The 25,867-nt window shown below is 47.1% G+C and overlaps 1 protein-coding gene across 7 annotated transcripts in view; it reads right to left on the reverse strand.

Annotated features, from left to right (window-relative positions):
* Positions 1 to 221: 221 nt before the first annotated feature.
* LCMT2 (leucine carboxyl methyltransferase 2) overlaps positions 222 to 25,867 on the reverse strand; it is a 79,313-nt gene continuing 53,667 nt past the window's right edge. For all 7 annotated transcript variants that reach the window (XM_075125413.1, XM_075125397.1, XM_048837650.2 and 4 more), the window contains 3 exons: positions 1,716 to 1,903; positions 1,489 to 1,624; positions 222 to 767 (listed from right to left, as the gene is read on the reverse strand). In XM_075125413.1, the coding sequence (XP_074981514.1) occupies positions 600 to 767; positions 1,489 to 1,624; positions 1,716 to 1,903 (492 nt within the window). In that variant the 3' untranslated portion in view covers positions 222 to 599. The remainder of the gene's footprint in view (positions 768 to 1,488; positions 1,625 to 1,715; positions 1,904 to 25,867) is intronic.

The raw sequence follows: 25,867 nt of genomic DNA on the forward strand, positions 1-25,867 counted from the left end.
ATGGGATGGGAGTGCATCAGGATACGTGAGGCATGAGCTGCAGGGCTGAGTCTGCCTAGTGTCTTCCCTACACTAAACAAATGTTTTGCCCCCAGCCCCCCTACAACCCCCCCCCCCCCACACACAATCTCTGGCTAATTGTGGTTCTACTGCATAACCTGGGAAGTAGGCCGGCTCCCTCATTTCATCCAGAGGGGTTGTGGCACCATCACAAAAAGCAGTTTTGAGATGATTATTTATTTTACTATGTAAAACAATGAGAGAACAATAGAAAAAAAGTAGGATACATACATGTATGCAATGCCGGCCACTTTTCCCACCACTCAGACCACCATGCTGTCACATCACCTCTCTGGGTCTTCAGCTACTTTTCAACTTCCCTACTGCCCCAGGGTCATGTTGCTGTTCTGTGTCCTTGGACCTCCCCATTGCCATCAGGCCAGATTACTGCTCTGGGTGGCAATCCCTTGTGGGACCACATCACCAGCTTGGGCCGCAGTACAGCCACTTCTGCCACAGGGCCACCTGGCCTCTGTGGTATGTAAGTGCACCATCTTCCCAAGCCGCAGCTCTGTGGTTCTATCCTGGTTTATCTCCCATCACTGACTGGTCAGGATGTTGCTGAGGCATACGCAGACGGGGCGCAGGTTGAGATGGGTCCCGAAGGAGAAGCAGTTCCCACCACCACCAATGAGCAGCAGCTCTCTTTTGTCCGGCAGGAAGATGCTGCTGTGATTGTGCAACATTAATGGCCAATTCAGGGACACCTGGAAAAGAGCAAGAGTCCTGTGTGGGAAACGTACACTGTCTGTTCCAGGCGAGCTGGCCAGACAGGCACCGGAGAGATGCATGGAGGCCAAGAGGGAGCACAAGAAGTGGTGACGGTGGGGTGCATGGACAAAGTGCTCAAAGCCTGGGAGCTGGAGGGAGACCGGGTGCTCAGAGACCCAGAGTGTGTGGATCAGCCCAAGAACTCAGAATTCTTTGCTAGGAGAAAGAGTAGGGGGCAGAGCTGGGGCAGGGGCCAGGCTGTTGAAAGAAGTTTATTTATGGAAGCGAGTGACCTTTCTGAGGAAAGAGGAGCCTCCTCTAGTCCAGCCCAGCTGTAGCCCTCTGTCTCCTCCCTTCATTCAGCTTCCCAAAGGCAGTATCCTTGACCCTGATCTCTTCTCCTCCCACAGACTCTCTGTGACTCCTATGGCCTGGCCCATCTTGGCCTCTCCCTCCTCTAGTCTTGGCTAAGGCAGCTCCCCACCTTTTGGCCTTGCTGAGCCCCAGATTCCCATCTCTGCTGAGATCTCCATCCCCTCTGGCCAGGTTGAGTCTAGCTGGCAGATGCAGCGGCATCCTATTCAGGTCCCAATTTATCCCCTTCTGTATTCTCTATTCCAGGGGCCTGGTCAGTGACAATCAACAGAGCCCAGGAGACTTCTCCTCCCTTTGTGAAACACAGATTCCTCCTGGAAAGGGGGTTGTTTCAGTACTTACTGTGTCAATCTGATAATCCAAGCTGAAACCTGTCATCAGGTCAATCACAGTCACACCAGGTACTGATGCAGAGTGAAGCCATACTCCCCCCACAAGCAGGAGTTTCCCATTATGTACATGGGCAGTGTGTGAATATCTATGGAGAGAGTTCAGAGAGACACAACTCCAGTGATGATGAGAGCGAGAGACAGGGCACATGCTTATTGTCCCATGGGATCACCACTAACCTGGGGATGAAAGGAGGGTGAGTCTCTACACCCTGCCACTGAAAGCCACTCCCAGTTGGTCTCAGAAAGAGCACTGAGTTCAATGGTTGCTCAGCTGCTCCCAGGCCCCCTGCAATGAGTGCTCCCCCGTTCCAGCTGCAGGCACTGTGAGAGTGACGGCCTTCAGGGACTGGCCCCCCGACAGGAATCTAGACAAGCAGAACAGAATGAGCTGTAGGTTCAGGGGATCAGGAGCCCAGAGCTGAAATAGACAAGGAGAACGTTTGCAGGATTAATCTTTCCTTTTCTCACCCCCCAGGGATCTGACATTCTCCCCTCCAGGAGAGAACTGGAGATAGATTGGGTATGGCTGAAGGTGAAGTGAACCTGGGAAAGGACATGCCCAACTCCCCAGTGGAGGGAGGATTCTCTCTAATCTATCTACAGCATTTATAAGGCCCCCATTACCAGAGTATCTGAGCAACTCGCAATTTTTAGCATATTTCGTCTCATAACCCTGAGAGGTAACGTAGCTCTTTGTAACACCTCTTCATCAGCCTCTCAACTAAGGCTTTTGATATGGTCTTGCATAACCACCTCATAAACAAACTAGGGAAATACAACCTAGAGGGATCTGCTATAAGGTAGGTGCATAATTAGTTGGAAAACCGTTCCCAGATAATAGTTATCAATTGTTCACAGTCATACTTGAAGGGCATAATGAGTGGGCTTCTGCAGGGATCAGTTCTTGGTCTGGTTCTGTTCAATATCTTCATCAATGACTTAGATAATGGCATAGAGAGTACACTTATGAAGTTTGCAGATGATACCAAGCTGGGAGGGGTTGCAAGTGCTTTGGAGGATAGCATTAGAATTCAAAATGATCTGGACAAACTGGAGAAATGGTCTGAAGTAAACAGGATGAAATTCAATAAGGACAAATGCAAAGTACTCCACTTAGGAAGGAACAATCAGTTGCATATTTACAAAATGGGAAATCACTGCCTAGGAAGGAGTACTGCGGAAAGGGATTTGGGGATCATAGTGGATAACAAGCTAAATATGAGTCTACAGTGTAACGCTGTTACAAAAAAAGTGAACGTCATCCTGCGATGTATTAGCAGGAGTGTTGTAAGCAAGACACAAGAAGTAATTCTTCTGCTGTACTCCGCTCTGATTTGGCCTCGATTGGAGTATTGTGTCCAGTTCCGGGCACCACGTTTCACGAAGGATGTGGACAAATTCGAGAGAGTCCAGGGAAGAGCAACAAAAATTATGAAAGATCTAGAAAACATGACTTGTGAGGGAAGGTTGAAAAAACTGGGTTTGTTTAGTCTGGAAAAAAGAAGACTGAGAGGGGACATAACAGTTTTCAAGTATGTAAAAAGTTGTTACAAGGAGAAGGAAGAAAAATCTTTCTTGTTAACCTCTTAGGATAGGACAAGAAGCAATGGGCTTACATTGCAGCAAGGGTGGTTTAGGTTGGACATTAGGAAAAACTTCCTAACTGTCAGGGTGGTTAAGCACTGGAATAAATTGTCTAGGGAGGTTGTGAAATCTCCATCACTGGAGGTTTTTAAGAGCAGGTTAGACAACACCTGTGTGATACTCTGTACCTTGGGGGAGCACCCTACACCTCTATATTCATCCTTATAATATGATTGTGTGGTATCCAATGCAAAGTTTGTCATGGGTGTCTTCAGAAGGCTCATGATGCACGAAGCATTGTAGTAATGTTATAGGTTGTATATAGTTATGTGGCTGAAAATGTATCCTCATCGCTTAAAAGAAGCCCAGGCAAAACTCTCCAAGAGCAGAGGGGCAGTTCCTACCTCATCAGGGCATGTATTGGACAAACCCAGCCCAGCTTCACAGGAACAAAGGACACTGACCTAGGCAGCAACACAGGATATGTTGGATTCTCGAGTGAGTCACCCCCCTTTTCCTTGGTCAGTGTGGGACTGAGATGAGGTAATGCTCACCTGACCCTGAAGGGGGGCAAATCCAAGAGGGAATAAAGAACATGATAAAAGGGAATGATGTTTGCCAGGCTCTTCCTCTCTCTTCCACCTCCATCTGCAGACATCACCACCAAGCGACTGAAGCACTGATCAAAGTGGAGAGCCTGACTAAGGGCAACCAGCCATCCTGTGGTAAGAAGCATCTAAGTTTGTTAGGGCACTGAAGGTGTTAAGATCAGTTTAGAATGCTTTTTGCTTTTATTTCATTTGACCAAATCTGATTTGTTGTGCTTTGACTTATAATCACTTAAAATCTATCTTTGTAGTTAATAAATGTGTTTGTTTATTCTACCTGAAGCAGTGCATTTGGTTTGAAGGGTGTCAGAGACTCCCTTTGGGATAACAAGCTTGGTGCATATCAATTTATTTGTTAAACTGACAAACTCATATAAGCTTGCAGCGTCCAGTGGGTATAACTGGACACTGCAAGACAGATGTTCCTAGGATTGTGTCTGGGACCGGAGATATTGGCTAGTGTCATTCAGTCGCACAATCCAAGAAACAGCTTACATGCCAGAGGCTGCGTGTGAACAGCCCAGGAGTGGGGGTACTCACAGCAGAGCAGGGTAATGGTCGCTCCGAGTCAAGGATTAGAGTGACCTAGCAGAACATAGGTCCAGATAACACCAGGGGAACATCACCTCTACCATTTTCTCATTTTCTGTTATTATTTCCCCCCCAAGCAGTAAAGGGCCTGCTCTGTCCTTGGTCTTCCTCTTGCTTCTAATGCGTTTGTAGAATGTTTTCTTGTTACCCTTTATGGCTCCAGATAGTTTGATCTCATTTTGTGCCTTGGCCTTTCTAATTTTGTCCCTACATACTTGTTTTATTTGTTTATATTCATCCTTCCTAATTTTTCCTCGTTTCCACTTTTTGTAGGACTCTCTTGATTTTTAGATCATTGAAGATCTCCTGGTTAAACCAGAGCGGTCTCTTGCCATCCTTCCTATCTTCCCCACACAGTGGGCTAGTTTCCTTTTGTGCCCTTAATAATGTTTCTTTGAAAAACTGCCAACTGTCTCTATTGTTTTTCCCCTTAGACTTGCTTCCCTTGGGATCTTACCTTCCAACTCCCTGAGTTTGCTAAAGTCTGCCTTCTTAAAATCCATTGTCTTTATTTTGCTGTTCTCCCTCCTACCATTCGCTAGAATCATGAACTCTATAATTTCATGATCATTTTCACTCAAGCTGCCTTCCACTTTCAAATTCTCAACCAGTTCCTCCCTAATTGTCAAAATCAATTCTAGAACAGCCTCTCCCCGAGTACCTGTCTCCACCTTCTGAAATAAAAAATTGTCTCCAATATAGTCCAAGAATTTATTGGATAATCTGTGTCCTGCTATGTTATTTTCCCAACAGATGTCTGGATAGTTGAAGTCCCCCATCACCACCAAGTCCTGTGCTTTGGATGATTTTGTTCACTGTTTAAGCCTCATCCACCTCTTCTTTCTGGTTAGGTGGTCTGTAGGAGACCCCTACCTTGACATCACCCTTGTTTTAATGTTGGCATTTAAGTTCCTGTGGCACAGACTCCTGTTTCCAAAACCATAGATAGAGGTCAGTGAATTCCCTGATCAGCCCATTCCCTGATCAGCCCACTTTTGAAGATCTCCAAAGAAATATCATCTGCTTTGCCATTTGCATTTGCTTGACAGCTTTCCACTCTTCAGATATGTTCAGCAGAATTGAGAGGTGGTCTTGAAGTGGAAGTTGTTCAAGATCATCAAGAGCTGATGCTGACATGGTGGATGGGCAGTTAAGCACCTCTTTGAAGTGTTCAGCCAATGTTTTCTGAATTTGTCCACGATCGACCAGCAGCAGTGACTCATCTGCATTCCAGATAGGAGTGGTACCATTAGAGTGAAGGTCGTACATGGTTTTAGCTCATCAAAAAAACTATATGGAGTCTTTTGGTCTGTCACTGATTGAAGCTGCTCAGCTTTCATGTTTTCAACAGCTATCTTTTGTGGCAAAACTTAGTTTGCAAATTACACTTTATACATGAATAAGCCATCTTTTTAATAGATGAGATTTTATTATTTATCCATAACTGGAGAAGAGCATGCATGCATGGATGTCAGGAGTTGCTTTATCTCAGTGTCATTTTTGTCAAACCAGTCCTGATGCTCACTGTTTACGAAGCTGAGAACTTCTTTAGATACATCAAATGCTGTTTCCTTAAAAGATGACCAGGCAAAGCGAGTGTTCATTATGTCTGACTGAGAAAGTGTGAGAGCTTCACATTTTTTAGCAAGTCTGGAGCATGTGAGCTCAGATTTCATTATGTGCACACTGAGCTTGGGTACTGGAGAGTGACGACATCTGCGCTGGTTTAATTGGAGGAGCACTGTCATTTTACATCTCACAAGCCGATGATCAGACCACATGCATGCTCCCCACATTGTACAGGTGATTTTTACATACTGATGGTCTTGTTGGTGTACAATGACAGAGTCAATTAAATGCCAATGACAAGAGTGGGGATGCATCCATGTTGTTCTGTGCTTCGTTGTTTGCTGAAATATGTTTGTGATAACTAGCTGGTTCTCTGTGCACTTCGTGATGAGTAGTGTGATATTTGAGTTCTCTTTCCCCACACCATGTTTACCAATCACCATACACAAGAATATAAAAATGGCCATACTGGGTCAGACCAGTGGCCCATCTAGCCCAGTATCCTTCCTTCTGATAGTGGCCAGCGCCAGATGCTTCAGAGGGAATGCACAGAACAGGACAATTATCGAGTGATCCACCCCCTGTATTTCAGTCCCAGCTTCTGGCAGTTAGAGGTTAGGGGGAACCTGGAGCATGGGATTGCACTTCTGGCCCTCTTGGCAAATAGCCACTGATGGTCCTATCCACTATCAATTTATCTAATTCTTTTTTTAAACCCATTTATACTTTTGGCCTTCACAACATCCCCTGGCAACAAGCTCCACAGAGTGACTGCGTGTTGTGTGAGAAGTACTTCCTTTTGTTTGTTTTAAAGCTGCTGGCTATTATTTTCATTGGGTGACCCCTGGTTTTTCTGTTATGTGAAGGGGTAAATAATACTTCCCTATTCACTTTTTCCACACTAGTCATGATGTTATAGACCTCTGTCATATCCTTCCTTAACTGTCTCTTTCCTAAACTGAAAAGTCCCAGTCTTTTTACTCTCTCCTCGTATGAAAGCTATTCCATACCCTTACTCATTTCTGTTGCCCTTCTATGTACCTTTTTCAATTCCAATATATCTTTTTTGAGATGGCGAGACCAGAACTGCATTCAGTATTCAAGGTGTGGGTGTAGCATGGATTTGTATACTGGCAGTATGATATTTTCTGTCTTATCATCTATCTCTTTCCTAATGGTTCCTAACACAGTTAGCTTTTTTCACTGTTGTTGCACACTAAGCTGATGTTTTCAGAGTACTATTCATGATGCCAAAATTTCATTCTTTAGTTGTAACAGCTCATTTAGACCCCATCATTTTGTATATTTAGTTGGAATTATGTTTTCCCATGTGCATTACTTTGCACTTATCAATACTGATTTTCATCTGCAATTTTCTTGCCCAGTCACCCAGGTTTTGTGAGATCCCTTTGTAACTCTTTGCAGTCAGCTTTGGACTTCACTATCCTATCCTTCACTATCCTTTGCACTAGCTTTGGACTTCACTATTACCCTAAGTAATTTAGCATCATTTGACAACTTTGCCGCCTCACTGTTTACCCCCTTTTCCAGATCATTTATGAATATGTTGAGATCCCACTATTTACCATTTTCCACCATGAAAACTGATCATTTATTCCTTCCCTGTCTTTCAACCCATTATTGATCCATGAGAGGACCTTCCCTCTTATCCCATGACAGCTTACTTTGCTGAAGAGCCTTCGATGTGAGATCTTGTCAAAGGCTTTCCGAAAATCAAGATACGATATTCCAACTGGATCACCATCACATGCTGGTTGACACCTTCAAAGAATTCTAATAGATTGGTGAGACATGATTTGCCTTTAAAAAAGCCATGTTGACTTTTCCCCCAACATATCATGTTCATCTATGTGTCTGATAATTCTGTTCTTCACTATAGTTTCAACTAATTTGCCTTGTACTGAAGTTGGGTTTACCAGCTTGTAACTGCCAGGAAAGGCCCTGCCTAGACCCTTTTTAAAAAAAATTGCTGTTAGATTGGCTATCCTCAGGTCATCTGGTAGAGGGTGATTTAAGTTATAGGTTACATATTAAATGCTGTGGAATACAGGAGATCAGCCTATATGATCTAATGTCCTTTTTGGCCTTAACCTATGTGAAATTTAGAGAAATACTACTATCCCTATTGTTCAGACGGAGAACTCAAATACAGAGAGACTAAAGGAGTTGCCCAAGGTCACACACACAGTCTGTGGCAGAGCAGGGGATTGAATCTTGGTTTTCTGAATCCCAGGTTTGTACCTAACTGGACAATTCCCCCCAGCCACTAGCAGTACCCATTTCTGTTTCCATGTTCAGGATGGCTGCTTCACAGGGTGGAGAGAAGCCTATGGGGGTTTTGTTTTTTTAAATAAAAAATTTGGATTTTTAAAATTTATATTAACTATTTTTCTTTTAAAAAAATACTTATTTAAAATTAAATCTGAAATTATTACAACCTATGTTAAGGTCTAAATTTAAGGTAATCTATTACAACAATCCAAAGGAAATAAAAATAATAATCAAGTAGTACGTGTTTGCTGCTGAAGTTTTAAAGAAAGTCAAATGATGGAAGTCACTGGCTAAGCACCTGGAGCACCAGAGTTTGCTGAAGTGCCAAACCAGCTTTTAACAGCAGTATCCTCTTCTGTAGGTGCACAGAGAATAATTTTCTCCATTTCAGTTTATTCAACTAGTTCAGTTTAATAAATAGTTCATTCAAAGTTGAGAACAGCTAGGAAGCTGAAAAAGCAGGAAAGCTTGTTTTCTGCTTCCAATCTATGAATAAAAGTAAGGTGAGGATGAAAAACTGCTGGTTCCAAAATCTTGAAGGACCTGAAGACTAGAAAACTTGTTGTTAGTGCTGTGGAATGTTGTTGCTGGTGCAGTGTTGTTACTGCTGCCAGTATTGCTGTTCTTGAAGCTTCAGCGTCAGCTGCACTAGCAGACAGTGGCATGTTCAATCAGCAGACCACAATGTTACTCATAAGATCGACCACAGGCTCGGTTCAGTGGCAAAGGCGCTAGGCCAGGTTTATTGTCGATAAAGCACAGTACAAGAGCCCCACAGGAGCTACAGGTACACTAACTAAGGATTACTATGCTGGGATGGGCTCCATCTATCAAATACTGGGAAGGAGAGCTTTAAACTAGGTCCTATGGGAGATGGTGACAAAAACCTGGCCAATGCACATCCAGGCTTAAGTAATGACAACAAGGGGAATGCACTATTTCTGGAGAAGAGACTAGAAATCAAAACTGCATTAAAAAGGTAAGGGGTAAAGCAAGAAGGCAGTCTGCGAAATATCTTCAATGGCTGTATACAAATGCAAGGAGAATGGGAACAAGCAGGATGAACTGGAAGTCATGGTATATAAAGAAAATTACGACTTCACTGGCATTACAGAGACTTGGTGGGACAACTCTCATGAATGGAGTACCAGTATTGATGGATATAGTTGTGCTGTAATCAAAAATATATACATTTGCTCCGACTTCCAAGAGTAAGTGAGCGACAGATCTACTGAGAGTCTCTGGGTGAGGATAAAAAGGGAAAAGAACAGTAGTCATATTATGGTGGTGGTCTATTATAGACCACCAAATCAGGAAGTGGAAGTAGATGAGTCATTCTACAAGCTGGTAACCAGATTAGCTAACACACATGAACTTTTATTAATGGGGGATTTTAACTTCCCTGAGATCTGCTGGAAGACTACTATAGCACAGGGAAAATTTACAAGCTAGAACAAAGACTATCTAATGCATTTCCTTCCTATTTCTTACAGTTTGTAATCTTAGATGTTTAGTTCAGGTATGGCTTTAGGAGATGTATTTTCCCTGCCCTGCTTCCTCGCTGACCCGGAGAGAACACAAAGAAACACAAAACAAAAACCTTCCCCCGCTGATTTGAAAGTATCTTCTCCCCTTATTGGTCCTTTTGGTCAGGTGCCAACCAGGTTATCTGAGCTTCTTAACTCTTTACAGGTAAAGGAGGGATTTTATGCTACCCTTAGCTGTATGTTTATGACACGCCCCCCAAATTATAGACAGTGCTGGACATCCTGCTCCACATTGGCTGTGAATTCTTCCTAGAGCTCTAGGAGAAAACAGAATTAATAAGACACATGCACCTCTAGAGACACTACTGATTATATAAAAACTAACAATATTTTCCACATTTCAAGGACAATTTTAACCAGTTGATTCTGGGAAACTTTCATGGGAGAGTGCATCAGCCACTTTGTTAGAAGCTCCTAAAATGTGTTGAATTTCAAAATCAAAATCTTGGAGAGCTAAACTCCACCGAATAAGTTTTTTGTTATTTCCCTTGGCGGTATGAAGCCACTGTAGCGCAGCATGGTTGGTTTGCAGGTGGAAACGCCGTCCCCAAAAGTACGGGCGTAGTTTTTCCAGAGCGTAGACAATGGTGTAACATTCCTTTTCTCTGATTGACCAGTGGCTTTCCCTCTCAGACAGTTTTTTGCTGAGAAACACGACAGGATGGAATTCTTGATCCGGTCCTTCCTGCATTAAAACTGCCCCCACATCACGCTTGGATGCTTCTGTGGTTAGTAGGAAAGGTTTGTCAAAGTCTGGGGCCCTTAGCACAGGGTCAGACATGAGTGTCGCTTTAAGTTGGTTAAACGTTCAGTCCACTGTACTGCATTTGGCTTTCTTTTTGGTTAGGTCTGACAGTGGGGCGGCAATTTGGCTGTAGTGCGGTACAAATCGCCTGTAATACCCGGCCAAGCCTAAGAAGGATTGGACATGTTTCTTTGACTTTGGGACAGGCCACTTTTGGATAGCATTCACTTTGGCCTGCCGGGGATAGATACTTCCTTGACCCACCTGGTGTCCAAGGTAAGTCACTCTGTTTAGGCCTATTTGACACTTTTTAGCCTTAACAGTTGGTCATGCCTCCCTTATGTGCTCGAAGACTTTTTTCAGATGCTCCAGGTGTTCTGCCCAGGAATCAGAAAAGATGGCCACATCATCAAGGTAGGCAACTGCAGATTTTCCCAATCCCGCTAGGAGACCATCTACCAGTGTTTGGAAAGTGGAGGGTGCATTTTTCACCGAAAGGAAGCACATTAAATTCATACAGCCCTACATGGGTGATGAAGGCTCACTTTTCCTTGGTGGATTCATCCAGCTGTACTTGCCCAGTACCCCTTGGTTAAGTCTAAGATAGAGATGAACTGAGCACATCCCCGTTTCTCCAATAGCTCATCTGTGAGTGGCATTGGATAGTCGTCTGGGCAAGTTACAGCATTTAGCTTATGGTAGTTCACGCAAAAGTGTATCTCTCCATCTGGTTTGGGAATTAGAACCACTGGAGATGTCCATGCACTGTTAGAGGGGCGGATTACACCCATCTGTAGCATGTCCTGGATCTCCCGTTCTATAGCAGTTTTGGCTTGAGGAGACACCCGGTAAGGTTGGGCTCTAATTGGGCGAGAATTACCTGTGTCAATGGAGTGGTATGCCCGTTCAGTCAGTCCTGGGGTGGGTGAGAACATCGGCGCGAAGCTAGTGCACAGCTTCTTGATCTGCTGTTGCTGCATAATCCCAAGGGTCACGGAGAGGTTCACCTCTTCCATGCCACCGTCACTTTTTCCTTCGTAGCAGACACCTTCAGGCCACTCAGCATCATCTCCTCCCTGGGCTGTAATCTGACAAACCTTTAATTCTCTGGAATAAAAGGGCTTTAGAAAATTAACATGGTACGCTTTAGGTTTGAGGTGGGGGATGCTATGAGATAATTAACAGCTCCCAGGCACTCTTGGACCGTGAATGGCCCTTCCCACGATGCTTCCATCTTATGGGCCTGAAGTGCCTTCCAGACTATGACCGGGTCCCCTACCAACTGTAATGGCTCCTTAACCTCGTGGCCACATACAAGTTCAAATGGTGAAAACCCTAAACAGGCAAGTGGTACAGCTTTGTATGCAAAAAGCAACTGCTGCAAGACTAGGTCCCAATCATTGGAGTGCTCATTTATGAATCATGGCCCCCAAAGTTCCATTAAACTTCTCCTCCAGGCCATTTGTTTGTTGGTGGTAAGGAGTGGCAACCAAGTGGTTCACCCCATAAGCTTCCCACAGGCTTTTCATGGCCCCTGCCAGAAAATTAGCTCCCGAATCTATAAGGATGTCAGAGGGCCAACCTACCCTGACAAAAATGTCTGTTAATGCCTGGCACACACTTTTAGCCCTGGTGTTGCTTAGAGCTACTGCTTCCGGCCATTGGGTGGCAAAATCCATGAAAGTCAGGATGTACTGCTTTCCTCTGGGTGTCTTTTTCGGAAAAGGACCCAGAATATCCACAGCTACTCACTGAAAGGGAACCTCAGTGATGGGGAGTGGCTGGAGAGGGGCTTTGACCTGGTCTTGGGGTTTTCCCCACTCTTTGGCACACCTCACAAGACCGGACATAGGTAGAAATGTCCTTGCCCATTCCCTCCCAGTGGAATGACCTCCCCAAATAGTCTTTGGTCCTGTTCACCCACCATGGCCCTTAGGATGATTGTGGACTAAGCTCAAGAGTTTTACCCTGTACTTAGTTGGAACTACCAACTGTCTTTGAGGATGCCAGTCTTCCTGGTGTCCACGAGCAAGAGTTTCCTGGTATAAAAGTCCTCTTTCTACCACAAACCGGGATGGATTAGAAGAGCTGAGAGGCGGTGGGTTGCTCCGTGCCGCGGTCCAAGCTCCTTGGAGGCTTTCATCTGCTTCCTGCTTGGCCTGGAACTGTTCCCTTGATGCTGGAGACCTCAGTTCCTCGCTGGATGGTGGACCTGGGCTTGGTCCCTCGGGAAGCAATGCAGGGGATGGGGCTAGTTCGGGGGATGGTGACCTGCTCTCCGAGGGTGCACTAGGTTGGGGTTCAGGCTCCGGCTGAGCCTCTTAGAATCATAGAATATCAGGGTTGGAAGGGACCTCAGGAGGTCATCTAGTCCAACCCCCTGCTCGAAGCAGGACTGATCCCCAACTAAGTCATCCCAGCCAGGGCTTTGTCAAGCCTGACCTTAAAAATATCTAAGGAAGGAGATTCCACCACCTCCCTAGGTAACGCATTCCAGTGTTTCACCACCCTCCAAGTGAAGAAGTTTTTCCTAATATCCAACCTAAACCTCCCCCACTGCAACTTGAGACCATTACTCCTTGTCCTGTCATCTTTTACCACTGAGAATAGTCTAGAACCATACTCTTTGGAACCACCTCTCAGGTAGTTGAAAGCAGCTATCAAATCCCCCCTCATTCTTCTCTTCTGCAGACTAAACAATCCCAGTTCCCTCAGCCTCTCCTCAGAAGTCATGTGTTCCAGACCCCTAATCATTTTTGTTGCCCTTCGCTGGACGTTTTCCAATTTATCCACATCCTTCTTGTAGTGTGGGGCCCAAAACCGGACACACTACTCCAGATGAGGCCTCACCAATGTCGAATAGAGGGGAACGATCATGTCCCTCGATCTGTTGGCTATGCCCCTACTTATACATCCCAAAATGCCACTGGCCTTCTTGGCAACAAGGGCACACTTTTGACTCATATCCAGCTTCTTGTCCACTGTCACCCCAGGTCCTTTTCCGCAGAACTGCTGCCTAGCCATTCGGTCCCTAGTCTGTAGCGGTGCATTGGATTCTTCCGTCCTAAGTGCAGGACCCTGCACTTATCCTTGTTGAACCTCATCAGATTTCTTTTGGCCCAATCCTCCAATTTGTCTAGGTCCCTCTGTATCCTATCCCTACCTGCCACCGTATCTACCACTCCTCCTAGTTTAGTATCATCTGCAAATTTGCTGAGAGTGCAATCCACACCATCCTCCAGATAATTTATGAAGATATTGAACAAAACCGGCCCCAGGACCAACCCCTGGGGCACTCCACTTGATACCAGCTGCCAACTAGACATGGAGCCATTGATCACTACCCGTTGAGCCCGACAATCTAGCCAACTTTCTACCCACCTTATATTCCATTCATCCAGCCCATACTTATTTAACTTGCTGACAAGAATACTGTGGGAGACCGTGTCAAAAGCTTTGCTAAAGTCAAGAAACAATACATCCACTGCTTTCCCTTCATCCACAGAACCAGTAATCTCATCATAGAAGGTGATTAGATTAGTCAGGCATGACCTTCCCTTGGTGAATCCATGCTGACTGTTCCTGATCACTTTCCTCTTGTGTAAGTGCTTCAGGATTGATTCCTTGAGGACCTGCTCCATGATTTTTCCGGGGACTGAGGTGAGGCTGACTGGCCTGTAGTTCCCAGGATCCTCCTTCTTCCATTTTTTAAAGATGGGCACTACATTAGCCTTTTTCCAGTCATCTGGGACCTCCCCCGATCGCCATGAGTTTTCAAAGATAATGGCCAATGGCTCTGCAATCACAGCCGCCAACTCCTTTGGCACTCTTGGATGCAATGCATCCGGCCCCATGGACTTGTGCACGTCCAGCTTTTCTAAATAGTCCAGAACCACTTCTTTCTCCATAGAGGGCTGGCCACCTACTCCCCATGCTGTGTTGCCCAGCGCAGCAGTCTGGGAGCTGACCTTGTTCGTGAAGACAGAGGCAAAAAAAGCATTGAGTACATTAGCTTTTTCCACAGCCTCTGTCTCTAGGTTGCCTCCCTCATTTAGTAAGGGGCCCACACTTTCCTTGGCTTTCTTCTTGTTGCCAACATACCTGAAGAAACCCTTCTTGTTACTCTTAACATCTCTTGGTAGCTGCAGCTCCAGGTGCGATTTGGCCCTTCTGATTTCATTCCTGCATGCCCGAGCAATATTTTTATACTCTTCCCTGGTCATTTGTCCAATCTTCCACTTCTTGTAAGCTTCTTTTTTATGTTTAAGATCCGCAAGGATTTCACTGTTAAGCCAAGCTGGTCGCCTACCATATTTACTATTCTTTCGACACATCGAGATGGTTTGTCCCTGTAACCTCAACAGGGATTCTTTGAAATACAGCCAGCTCTCCTGGACTCCTTTCCCCCTCATGTTATTCCCCCAGGGGATCCTACCCATCAGTTCCCTGAGGGAGTAGAAGTCTGCTTTCCTGAAGTCCAGGGTCCATATTCTGCTTGTGTAGGTTTAGCTGCTGCTGCTGCCAGGGCGGCCTTGGTGGTGCTTTCTGGTGTTGGGGTTGCAGACAGGGTTGCAAGCGCTGGACTCAGTGCTGGCAATGGTTCTGGTGCTGGTTGCTCCGCCAGTTCCAGTTCTGGGCCTGGCTCTGGCTGGGTCTCTGCAACTGGATCCACTACTGCTGTTGCAGACATTGGCATGGAGTCTGGTTCCACCACCTCAGTCTGGGTCTCTGGTAACGCAGGCAGGGCCCTTGTTGAAGGCTCAGGGACAGAGCTAGGTGTGAAGGTTTGCTTCACCTGGCTGCGGGTGACCATTCCCACCCTCTGGGCTAGCTTCACATGGTTGGCCAGGTCTTCCCCCAGCAGCATGGGAATGGGATAATAATTTTCTTATTCCATAAACACTGTTTTATATCATCATTGGTCACAGTCAGGAACTGTTCCTGTATAACTAAATCACACGTCCCTTCAAAGCTAGTTACACCACTTCCTTTGACCCATTTATCTAACAGATCCTTCATCTGGTTTACATAAGCCACATTACTTTGTCCAGTCCCTCTGTTAAGGGCTGTAAATTTTACTCTGTAAGTTCAGGTGTAATTTGAAATTGTTTCGAAACCAAATCCTTAAATTTACCATATGTAGGGGCAAGGTTGCCGAAGATTGGCGAGGAGCTAAGTGGTGGACTAAGTATGTGACTGGATGTAAGCGGAGGATGCAGGCAGTTTCAATGAACTTTGTCCGACAGAACCTGCCAAAAAATATTGTAGCATAGCTTAGCATATTTTTGCCTGTAAACGAGTCAGTTTATGTAATAAGTATAAATTATATATATATAAGAATGTAACCAGCTGTTGACCCCATGTAACCCCAAGATAAGCGCGGAGAATATAGCTCCGCAGAGGACTCCCCCAAGGTGGAGTCCTGCCTGGTCAGCTGTCCCGAATGGCCAGAGTCCCCTGAAGCCCCTCTGCGCGTCCTAGGGGCTCCCTGCGCAGATTGGAGCGTAAGTTCTTCCTTCCTTCAATAAAGCATAGTTTACTATTCTTAGGCCTGAGTGTCCTCCTTTCGCTGGTATCTCCCCCCACAGCCCTTGTGGGCACAATTGGCGTCCCGAACAGGATACCAGTGGAGGGATGCCTCTTTGGGGAAGGAAGGATAAGGGGGAGGGAGAGAGCCGCATTCCCGGGTGGCCCTCCACAGGACGGTGGGCACCGGTGGCTCGCAAGCTGGTGGGGTTGGTTGCCCCCGTCGCATGGCTGGAGCTAGAGCAGGAGCTGGGGGTTTTACTCCAGTTAGGCTGGAGGAACTGATATCCAAGCTCCAGCTGGACAAAGTAGGACCCACAGAGTGAAAAGCGGCGGGGGACCTGGGATGGGTCTTCCTGACCGCGCTCTGCACGGTGGACAAGGCACTGCTGGTTCAGCGCCAGAGGATGGGAAGATTAGAGGCTGATTTGCAGCAAGAAAACGAGGCCCATTCACTAACCCAAGAAGTCATTACCAGTATGGCCGAACGGACCGATTGGTTAGAGCACCGCTGCACAGTTATGGCGGCTCACCTTGCGAACCGCTGGCGGCGAAAGGCAGGATGGCAAGACGTGCGTCCCCTTGCCGTACGTGCACTGGTATGCAAAAGCGACTGGGATCCAGAGACCTGGGATGGGGACATTTGGGAGACGAGCGAGGACGAGTCCCCTGGGGAGGGGGACGGTACCCACAATTGCGGCCCGTTGTCGAGACACAATACGAGGAAATAACCGCTACCGTTAAAGGTCTGCTCCAGGCGGACATCATTCGCCCCACCATGAGCGCATTTAACAGCCCAATTTGGCCAGTGCATAAAAAGGATGGAACCTGGTGCAGGACAGTAGACTACCGCAACCTGAATAGGGTCACCCCAATCCTGACAGCGGCAGTTCCCGACATGGTCTCCATCATGGAGCGCTTCGCAACGTGGGTAGGGCAGTGGCATGTTGTGGTGGACTTGGCAAATGCCTTCTTCTCCCTTGCCATTGCTCCACAGAGCCAGGATCAGTTTGCCTTTACATGGGAGAATTGGCATTACACGTTCACTGTGCTGCCTCAGGGCTACAAGCATAGCCCTACCATCTGCCACCAGTTGGTTAGTCGAGACCGGGAGCAGGTGACTCTTCCAGAGGGAGTGATACTAGAGCACTATATTGATGATGTCCTGCTGAGCGGGCTCCATGAAGCGGCACTCTCCGAGGCCAAGAACAATGTGTTGCAGGCTCTGGCAGCCAGGGGATGGGCTGTCAACCCTAGTAAAATCCAGGGGCCCAGCCAGGAGTTGATCTTCTTGGGAATACTTTGGTCAGTGCCCCAAAGATCCCCAAAAAGCCATCGAAACAATTACCCACTTCCCAGAGCCCACTAGCATAAGCCAAGCCCAAACTTTCCTGGGCCTCCTTGGGTATTGGCGCACATTTATTCCCCATCTAGGGAAGATCTTGCAGCCCATACAAGCAGTAGTCCGGAAGAAAGCCACGTTTAGTTGGGGGGCCAAGCAGCATGCTGCATTTCAGCAGGCTAAAGAGGCTCTCAGCCTACATGCAGTGCTGAGCCCAGGCAGACGAGGCACCCCTTTTGAACTTGAGTTAACGGTCGTTGACCATGTGGCCCTTTGGGGGCTGTGGCAGCAATCTTCGTCTCGAAAGGAGCCTACAGGCTATTGGTCACGATGCCTGCGAGGCTCGGCTGAGTGTTATACACCTCTTGAACAGCAGCTGGTTGCAGTAGTGTGGACCCTGCAGCAAACTGAGCCCATAACGGGCGCAGAGCCTGTAAAGGTGTGTACCCTGCTTCCAATTATGGGTTGGGTCCAGGATGAAAGCCCGCTCACACGGACTGGGGTAGCCCAGACTCAGACCCTATGGAAGTGGAAACACTACCTGCAGCTGCATATGCAAATGACCCAGGCAAGCATTATCAGTGCACACGCACGGCTTTTCGGTGCTGTCACCTTTGAGGAACTGCCCTCCAGGGCCAGCACACTTATACTCCCCCGGTCGAAGTGCCTCAAAGTGCCTCAGCCCCCCTGTATGGAGGCCCCTCCCTACACCTCCTTAACCAAACAACCATGAGAGGTTGCGTGGTTTACTGATGGATTGGCCTTGTACAGGGGGGCAGAACGATGGTGACGAGCGGCCGCATATAATCCCTGCCTTGAGGAAATACTGTTCGAAACTGGCCGTGGCCTGTCTAGCCAGTGGGCTGAGCTACGGGCAGCGTTCAGGACCATCACAGAGAACCCAGGGCCCCTGTATCTGTATACGGATAGCTGGGCAGTCTACAAAGGCATGACACAGTGGATGGCCATCTGGCATGCGGCTGGCTGGAAGGTGTATGACAAACCCCTTTGGGTTTGCCTGTAGCCAGAGGCCCATTACTATTCGTCATGTAGACGCCCACCTGACAGGAGAATCAGAGGAGGCCCGGTTCAACAGAGAGGTAGATGGCATAGTCAGTTTATGTAGTAGCTGCCCCCGGCCTGGCCGAATGGATACATCAAAAGAGTGGTCATCTGGGAGGGGAAAAAGCAGTGCAATGGGCCACCAATTGTGGCTTGCAGACCATGATCGGTACGCAGCGGGATGCCAGTCAGCACTGCCCACAGTGTGCCAGGCTCTCCCCACAGCGCTTAAAAACAGAGAAGGGGTACCTGAAGCAAGGTCAGAAACCTGGGGAAGTATGGCAGGTGGACTACATCGGCCCGCTGCCTGAAAGTCAGCAACATAAATACGTACTAACTGCAGCAGACACATATTCAGGTCTGCTCTTTGTATACCCATGCGCAAGCGCCACACAGGAGCAGACTATAAAGGGGTTGGAAGAACTCATCTGCTACTATGGATCCCCACTCAAGGTGCAAAGTGACCAGGGAACCCATTTTACGGGAATGGAAGTAAGAGAATGGGCTAGGGGATGGCAGATTGTGTGGATGTTCCACATCGCATACCACTCGTAGGGCGCCGGGCTTATCGAACGCGTGAATGGCTTGCTTAAAGAACAGTTATGCAAACTATGTCCCACTGAGTCCCTGGCCGGGTGGAGTCAATCTCCACCAGGCCACGGCTGCGCTCAGTGACCGCCCTCTGTATGGCTCCACCCTGTAAGCTAGATTCAAGAGGGAGGTCGAGTGGCCCCGTGTGTTGCGAGTGCAGCGCCTCCACCTGCAAGCCCGCCTCCCCATTCGGGCCACCCCGTAAGTGCTGGTCTCGATTCTGCGGGTCCCTCAAGAGGGCCTCACTCTTTAGCCCAATAGCCGGAACCTTGTAAGTACTGGCTTAGCCATAGGGTTCCCGCAAGGCTATTATGGGTGCATTGCCCCACGCAGCAGTCTGGCCCTTAAGGGCATAGATGTTGCGGCAGGAGTAATCGACACTGACTATACCGGGGAGGTTAAGGTGCTGTTGGTTCACAATGGCCCGCAGGCAGTAACCCTCCCCCAAGGCGAATGTATTGCGCAGTTGATTTGCGAGCGCATTGGGTTGCCTGATGTCCAGGAGGTGGATGTGCTTGCACCCACCACTCGAGCAGGAGGGTTCGGCTCGACTGGACGTGCAGTTTGGGTCCACGACCCCACCAAACATAACCCGCTCGAAGGGGAAATCCTAGTTGATGGTCCTGGGGATACTCACCTCGTACTGCTAAGAGGAGAAGATACCCCAATTTATGTGCCCTCTAAGTGTCTTTCTTCCAGGCAACCATAACCGCCGCACTGCAGTTTGGATGGGTCCATGGAGCATCCTGGTCGCGCCACCCGAAGGCCGACACCGGCGATGGCCCTACGGCGTGTTCTCTACGGAATAATCCTCAAACTGATTTTAGCTGCAATAGGTGCCCAAGCCACATGGCACCACAACTCAGCCATCCAGTGGATGCAGTCAGTGGCACTAACAGGTAACAAGTCGGACTGTTGGTACTGTGCACATACCCCCCAATTGGCAAGCGCTGGCATCCATGGGCCGCAGTGCCATGGAATGAATCCTGGGCCCTTAACAACACCACTTTTCTCCCTAAGTATAATGAAAATGATTAGGGGTCTGGAACACATGAGTTATGAGGAGAGGCTGAGGGAGCTGGGATTGTTTAGCCTGCAGAAGAGAAGAATGAGGGGGGATTTGATAGCTGCTTTCAACTACCTGAAAGGGGGTTCCAAAGAGGATGGCTCTAGACTGTTCTCAATGGTAGCAGATGACAGAACGAGGAGTAATGGTCTCAAGTTGCAGTGGGGGAGGTTTAGATTGGATATTAGGAAAAACTTTTTCACTAAGAGGGTGGTGAAACACTGGAATGCGTTACCTAGGGAGGTGGTAGAATCTCCTTCCTTAGAGGTTTTTAAGGTCAGGCTTGACAAAGCCCTGGCTGGGATGATTTAACTGGGAATTGGTCCTGCTTCGAGCAGGGGGTTGGACTAGATGACCTTCTGGGGTCCCTTCCAACCCTTATATTCTATGATTCTATGAAACACCCCCTTACTGGCGCCAAGGGACACTGGTAGTGATACTGGGGGATGTGTATTGGTGTGTTCAGCGGCCTGCGGCGACAGATGCCGCTCATCCTGTCGGAAAACTTCCCCGTTCCTCGTGTGCAGTGATAGCAGAATACCTGCCAGACACGGGGCAGTTTAACGTTACTGCTGGCCCACCGGAAACGCACAGTGAGTGGATGGCGGGAGAGCCATGGGTCTTGAGTGACAATTGCTCCGGTTCCTCCGAAACCAATTTGATTTATACCAATGGCACCACCCTCTGCCAACGGTGGTGGCATTGGGGCGAGTGAGGACTACATACCCGTGGTTTTCTGTATTCCTACAATGCCAGTGCCCCTGTATGGAGAACGCCCCTCAGCACAATTAGGCGCGGGCAAACCCCGCATGCACATTACTGGTCTCAGTGTGACCAAAGCTCCGATAGTTGGTGTCGCAATGCCTCAGATAGCACATGGCTCCTCACAGCAGGATTGCCGGGGCTGTACTGGCTATGTGGCCATTGGGCATATAAAACCCTACCCAACCAATGGTGTGGACAGTGCACATTGGGACGGCTCCTCCCCTGTACGTATGGAATGCAAACCATGCACGCTCATGCCGTGCATAATTACATATTGGTGGCACGCCCATGACGGAGCCCAAACCCCATTGTGCAGAGACCCATGGGCTTCCATCAGTTTGTCCACGCTTTCCTCCCCTGGCTAGGGGTGGCCGAACTGGAGCGGGCTATTGTAAATATTTCAGCCACATTGGAGATTATAGAGAATAATACCATAGATGCAATCCAAGCCCTGCAATTAGAAGTAGCTTCTTTGTTGCAAGTTGTATTACAGAATTGTATGGCGTTGGACTACTTATTAGCTGCTCAAGGCGGCATTTGTGCCTTGATTAAAGAAAGTTGTTGTTTTTACTCAAATCAGGATAAGCGCGTAGAGACTCATGTTCATAATATGATGGACCACTTGAAGGTGTTACATGACGTAGGCTCTGAGGCTTCTGTAAGGGATGACCCTTGGCAGTGGCTAACCTCCTGGCTTCCGGATCTCGGCGCCTGGGGGAGATGCATCAGACTCCTGCTATTGATTGGACTACTGGATTTTGTATGGGTGTTTGTCATTCTTCAATGCTGTGTGAATTTTTCCTCCGCTCTCCTAGCCCGACTGGCAACCCCCAAACCAGTGCGCACGCTCGAAGTGCGCTGGTGGCAGTAACTAATACACCTCAGTCTGCCAAGGGGTGGAGTGTAGGGGCAAGACTGCGGAAGATTGGCGAGGAGCTAAGTGGTGGACTAAGTATGTGACTGGATGTAAGCGGAGGATGCAGGCAGTTTCAATGAACTTTGTCCGACAGAAGCTGCCAAAAGATATTGTAGCATAGCTAAGCATATTTTTGCCTGTAAACGAGTCAGTTTATGTAATAAGTATAAATTATATATATATAAGAATGTAACCAGCTGTTGACCCCATGTAACCCCGAGATAAGCGCGGAGAATATAGCTCCGCAGAGGACTCCCCCAAGGTGGAGTCCTGCCTGGTCAGCTGTCCCGAATGGCCAGAGCCCCCTGCAGCCCCTCCGTGCGTCCTAGGGGATCCCTGCGCAGATTGGAGCGTAAGTTCTTCCTTCCTTCAATAAAGCATAGTTTACTATTCTTAGGCCTGAGTGTCCTCCTTTCGCTGGTATCTCCCCCCACAGCCCTTAAAGGCCCAGCATAGTCAGAAGCATCCTCAATAGGCATTTTGTTGAATATGTCCAGAGCTCTGTCAGTCATTTTTGCTACCAATGTGGTCATCTTGTGATCGTCAGGAATTGCACGGAGTTTGCACAGTCTCTCAAAGGTGATGAAATATTCAGATATATCACTGGATTCATCATACTGTGGACATAGTCGCTCCCATTTGTGGATTTTTGGGGAAGGATTGTTAGGGTTATCCGGTAGATCCATCTTAGCCCTTTCCAGATCTAAGCGCTTCAGCTCTAACTCCGTATTGAAGCGTTTTGCCTCCATTTCCATCTCCAAGCATTTTGCCTCTGCCTCCACTTCCAAGCGTTTTGCCTTTGCCTCCGCTTCCACGCGCTTTAAGGCCATCTGCCTTTCATGTTCTTTCTGTCTCTCTTCAGCTTCAAAACTGGCTAATTCTAGTTTTCTCTGGACATCACTTTCTGTAATCCTAGCCTTCCTGCGCTTAGCCCAGCCCTACCCAAGAGCTAGAAAGAAGAAGAAGAAGAAGAAAAAAAACAGCTTGTGAATTCCCTTGCTATAACTTAACTCCTCTGCCTTCAGGCACAGTAAAAAAAAAAAAAAAACCTCCAGCTGCTCTCAGCTTTAGAAAAAGAAAGGGCAAAAATAAAAAGTGTCCTTTAAAAAAAACAAACCTCCCTGCTTTCCAAGCAACCAAAAGAAGCAAAAAAAAGTCCTATTATCATCCTGAGGTTTGTGCTTCTGGTTCAAAATGATCCCACCATGCTGCCACTATGTCAGGGTTCCCTCATAGAATCATAGAATATCAGGGTTGGAAGGGACCTCAGGAGGTCATCTAGTCCAACCCCCTGCTCAAAGCAGGACCAATCCCCAATTAAATCATCCCAGCCAGGGCTTTGTCAAGCCTGACCTTAAAAACTTCTAAGGAAGGAGATTCCACCACCTCCCTAGGTAACGCATTCCAGTGTTTCACCACCCTCCTAGTGAAAAAGTTTTTCCTAATATCCAGCCTAAACCTCCCCCACTGCAACTTGAGACCATTACTCCTTGTCCTGACCTCTTCTACCACTGAGAATAGTCTAGAATCATCCTCTCTGGAACCACCTGTCAGGTAGCTGAAAGCAGCTATCAAATCCCCCCTCATTCTTCTCTTCTGCAGACTAAACAATCCCAGCTCCCTCAGCCTCTCCTCATAAGTCATGTGTTCCAGTCCCCTAATCATTTTTGTTGCCCTTCGCTGGACTCTCTCCAATTTATCCACATCCTTCTTGTAGTGTGGGGCCCAAAACTGGACACAGTACTCCAGATGAGGCCTCACCAGTGTCGAACAGAGGGGAACGATCACATCCCTCGATCTGTTGGCTATGCCCCTACTTATACATCCCAAAATGCCATTGGCCTTCTTAGCAACAAGGGCACCCTGCTGACTCATATCCAGCTTCTCATCCACTGTCACCCCTAGGTCCTTTTCCGCAGAACTGCTGCCTAGCCATTCGGTACCTAGTCTGTAGCTGTGCATTGGGTTCTTCCGTCCTAAGTGCAGGACCCTGCACTTATCCTTATTGAACCTCATCAGATTTCTTTTGGCCCAATCCTCCAATTTGTCTAGGTCCCTCTGTATCCTATCCCTGCCCTCCAGCGTATCTACCGCTCCTCCTAGTTTAGTATCATCTGCAAATTTGTTGAGAGTGCAATCCACACCATCCTCCAGATCATATAACTGGACTTCAGCAAGACTTTTGAGACAGTCCCACATTATATTTTGATAGGTAAACTGGAGAAATATGGGCTAGGCGGAACTACCATTAAATGGACACATAATTGGTTAAACGAACGCAAACAACAAGTAACTATTAACGGAATAAAGTCAGAATGGAAGGAGGTCTCAAGTGGGGTTCCACAGGAATCTATTCTGGGTCCAGTGTTATTTTACATCTGTATTAAAGAGCTGGATGTAGGAATAGAGAACGTACTGATCAAATATGCAGATGACACAAAGCTGGGCGGTGGCAGGAGGGCCACTGATACTTTGGAGGATAGAACTAAAATTCAGAGGGATCTTGATAAATTGGAGAACTGGGCTATCGACAACAAAATGAAATTCAACAAAGACAAATGTATGGTGCTACACTTAGGAAAGAAAAAACAAATGCACAAATACAGAATGGGGGATAACTGGGCTTGGCAGCAGCAGTGCTGAGAAGGATCTAGGAGCTGTGGTGGACCATAAGAATGGACATACTGGGTAAGACCAAAGACCCATCTAACCCAGCAACCTAATCATTTTTGTTGCCCTTTTCTGAAAGATTTCCAATTCCCATGTGCCTTTTTTGAGATGGGGCGACCACATGTGCATGCAGTATTCAAGACGTGGGCATACCATGGATTTATATAGAGGCAATATGATATTTTCTGTCTTATTATCTATCTCTTTCTTAAGGATTCCCAACATTCTGTTTGCTTTTTTGACTGCCACTGCACATTGAGTGGATATTATGTTTTCCAATGTGCATTACTTTGCATTTATCACCATTGAATTTCATCTGCCATTTTGTTGCCCAGTCACCCTATTTTGAGAGATCATTTTGTAGTTCTTCGCAGTCTGCCTGGGACTTAACTATCTTGAGTAGTTTTGTATCATCTGCAAATTTTGCCACCTCACAGTTTACCCCTTTTTCGAGATCATTTATGAATATGGTAAATAGGACTGGGCCCAGTACGGCCCCCTGGGGGACACCACTATTTACCTCTCTCCATTCTGAAAACTGACCATTTCCACCCTTTGTTTCCTCTTTTAACCAATTACCAAGCCATGGGAGCATCTTCGCTCTTATCCCATGACATCTTTGCTTAAGTGCCTTTGGTGAGGGACCTTGTCAAAGGCTTTCTGAAAATCTAAGTACACTATATCCACTGGATCCCCCTTGTCCACATGCTTGTTGACCCCCTCAAAGAATTCTGGTAGATTAGTGAGGCATGATTTCCCATTACTAAAACCATGTTGACTCTTCCCCAACAAATTATGTTCATCTATGTATCTGACAAGTTTGTTCTTTCCTATAGTTTCAACTAGTTTGTCCAGTACTGAAGTCAGGCTCACTGGCCTGTAATTGCCGGGATCACCCCTGGAGCCCTTTTTAAAAATTGGCGTCACATTACCGATCCTCCAGTCATTTGGTACAGAAGCTGATTTAAATGATAGGTTATAGTCTACAGTTAGTAGTTCTGCAATTTCATATTTGAGTTCCTTCAGAACTCTTGGGTGAATATCATCTTGTCCTGATGATTTATTACTGTTTAGTTTATCAATTTGTTCCAAAACCTCCTCTAATGACACCTCAATCTGGGATAGTTCCTCAGATTTGTCACCTAAAAAGAATAGCTCAGGTTTGGGAATCTCCCTCACATGCTCAGCCGTGAAGATAAATGCAAAGAAAATTCATTTAGTTTCTCCGCAATGGCCTTATTGTTCTTGAATGCTCCTTTACCATTGTCACGGAGTCCCCGTGCAATTCTCTGGAACTGCTCCTTACGAAGCCAGGCAGGACTCTGGGGAAGTCTCCTCTTTGTGAGCAGACTGTCTGCAGGGCAAAAAGCTCACACACAGCTTTCACCTTCCTGGGTCTGACCTTGGAGCATTCAGCTTCCTCTGCCCCTCCGTGCACTTTCCACAGCCCTCTGG

This window comes from Caretta caretta, chromosome 1, assembly GCF_965140235.1.
Source record: "Caretta caretta isolate rCarCar2 chromosome 1, rCarCar1.hap1, whole genome shotgun sequence".
In the NCBI taxonomy this organism is placed as follows: domain Eukaryota; kingdom Metazoa; phylum Chordata; order Testudines; family Cheloniidae; genus Caretta; species Caretta caretta.